Raw genomic sequence first — 1,243 nt, forward strand, 5'->3', positions numbered from 1 at the left:
ATTCAATTTGTGTCATATCTTCTTTTCACCCTCCAAGCTAAACAGAGAACCTGCTATACAGCAGGCTGTGTAAGATTTGTTGAAAAAAAATTTTTTTTAATTTTTTTGCATATATATGAGTTTACTACAAAGATAACAAAATGAGTTTCAAGGAAGAAGACGTGGAGACACAAACTGGATGTGAGCCTCCTACCCACAGGCTTCAGCAGCCCTCCCATGGATCTGGACGTTTTTTTCTCATCAAGAAGTTGATCTTTCAAGCCATTTCCATGTTGTATATCCGCTGGCAGGTTTTGTAGCTTTCCCGCTGGTGGTGGCGGCAAGGCTTTTCATAATATCTTCGTTGCTTAATGTCCTCAATGAGCCCATCCATCGTGAGGATTCTGTTTAGTGTCCTGTATGTACCTTCCACGTTCCCATCTTGTACCATCACAGTCCTGGCAATGAACTTCAGATGTTTTGCCATGATCTCGGATTTAAGCCTTCATCTGCAGAACCATCCGCCCATTCCTCCCCAGCCTGGGATCCGGGTCTTTCATCTGGCCTGTTGAAAAATTTGTATAAGTTGAGAAATAGTTAGCAAGCAAGAGAAGGAGAGATCAAAAATGCTTCCGAGGCCTTTATGTTAGGGATTAAAGAGATGTTGTGGTTTGAAAAGGGTAGAGAAGATCATCCTTGTGCCACGCACGAGGCAAAATTTAGCCAGTCTTATTTCTTAGTTCACTGATCTAACGACTCAGGAAAAGAGATGCAGCCGAAAGGAAGAGAAAAACTACACTTCCCGACATGCCCCAGGACGCCACTCCCGCTTGCCCTCACCGTCACCGCCTCATGCCCTCGGAAGTGAAAGGAGTACTTCCGAGGTCGGCAGTAACCGGGAGCCGGCAGCACTGGGCGGTCCTTTACGGCCTTGCCAAAGCTCCGCCTTCGCTTCGGTCTTTCTAGAAAGCCTGCTTTGGTCTCGGCGGTGCGGGACAGGTATATCCCGGCCGCTGTGGGTGTCTCTGGGCAGTGCGTTGCAGCGGGTCCGGCGAAACCTTGCTCTCTGGAGTCTCGAAGTTCCTGCACGGCGCGGCGGGCAAGCCGGTTACCCGGGTCGTGGCCCCAGCGCTGACGTTCTGTCACTTCTTTCTTCTCTCCCGGCGATTACAGCGTCGCAGGCGCGAATTGGTCTCCCATGGCTGATACGACCCCAAACGGCCCCCAAGGGGCGGGCGCTGTGGTGAGTGGGCAGGGTCATCTC

General features: G+C 50.4%; 1 protein-coding gene and 1 pseudogene across 1 annotated transcript in view; one reads left to right on the top strand and one right to left on the bottom strand.

Annotated features, from left to right (window-relative positions):
- Positions 1-202: 202 nt before the first annotated feature.
- Positions 203-1,243, bottom strand: part of LOC101579640 — a 14,798-nt pseudogene continuing 13,757 nt past the window's right edge.
- Tmem33 (transmembrane protein 33) overlaps positions 1,083-1,243 on the top strand; it is a 23,507-nt gene continuing 23,346 nt past the window's right edge. The window contains exon 1 of the mRNA XM_023702808.1: positions 1,083-1,222. Coding sequence (XP_023558576.1) covers positions 1,178-1,222 — 45 coding nt within the window. The 5' untranslated portion in view covers positions 1,083-1,177. The remainder of the gene's footprint in view (positions 1,223-1,243) is intronic.

The sequence above is a fragment of the Octodon degus genome, unplaced genomic scaffold (assembly GCF_000260255.1).
Source record: "Octodon degus isolate 3935 unplaced genomic scaffold, OctDeg1.0 scaffold00158, whole genome shotgun sequence".
NCBI classification, from domain to species: domain Eukaryota; kingdom Metazoa; phylum Chordata; class Mammalia; order Rodentia; family Octodontidae; genus Octodon; species Octodon degus.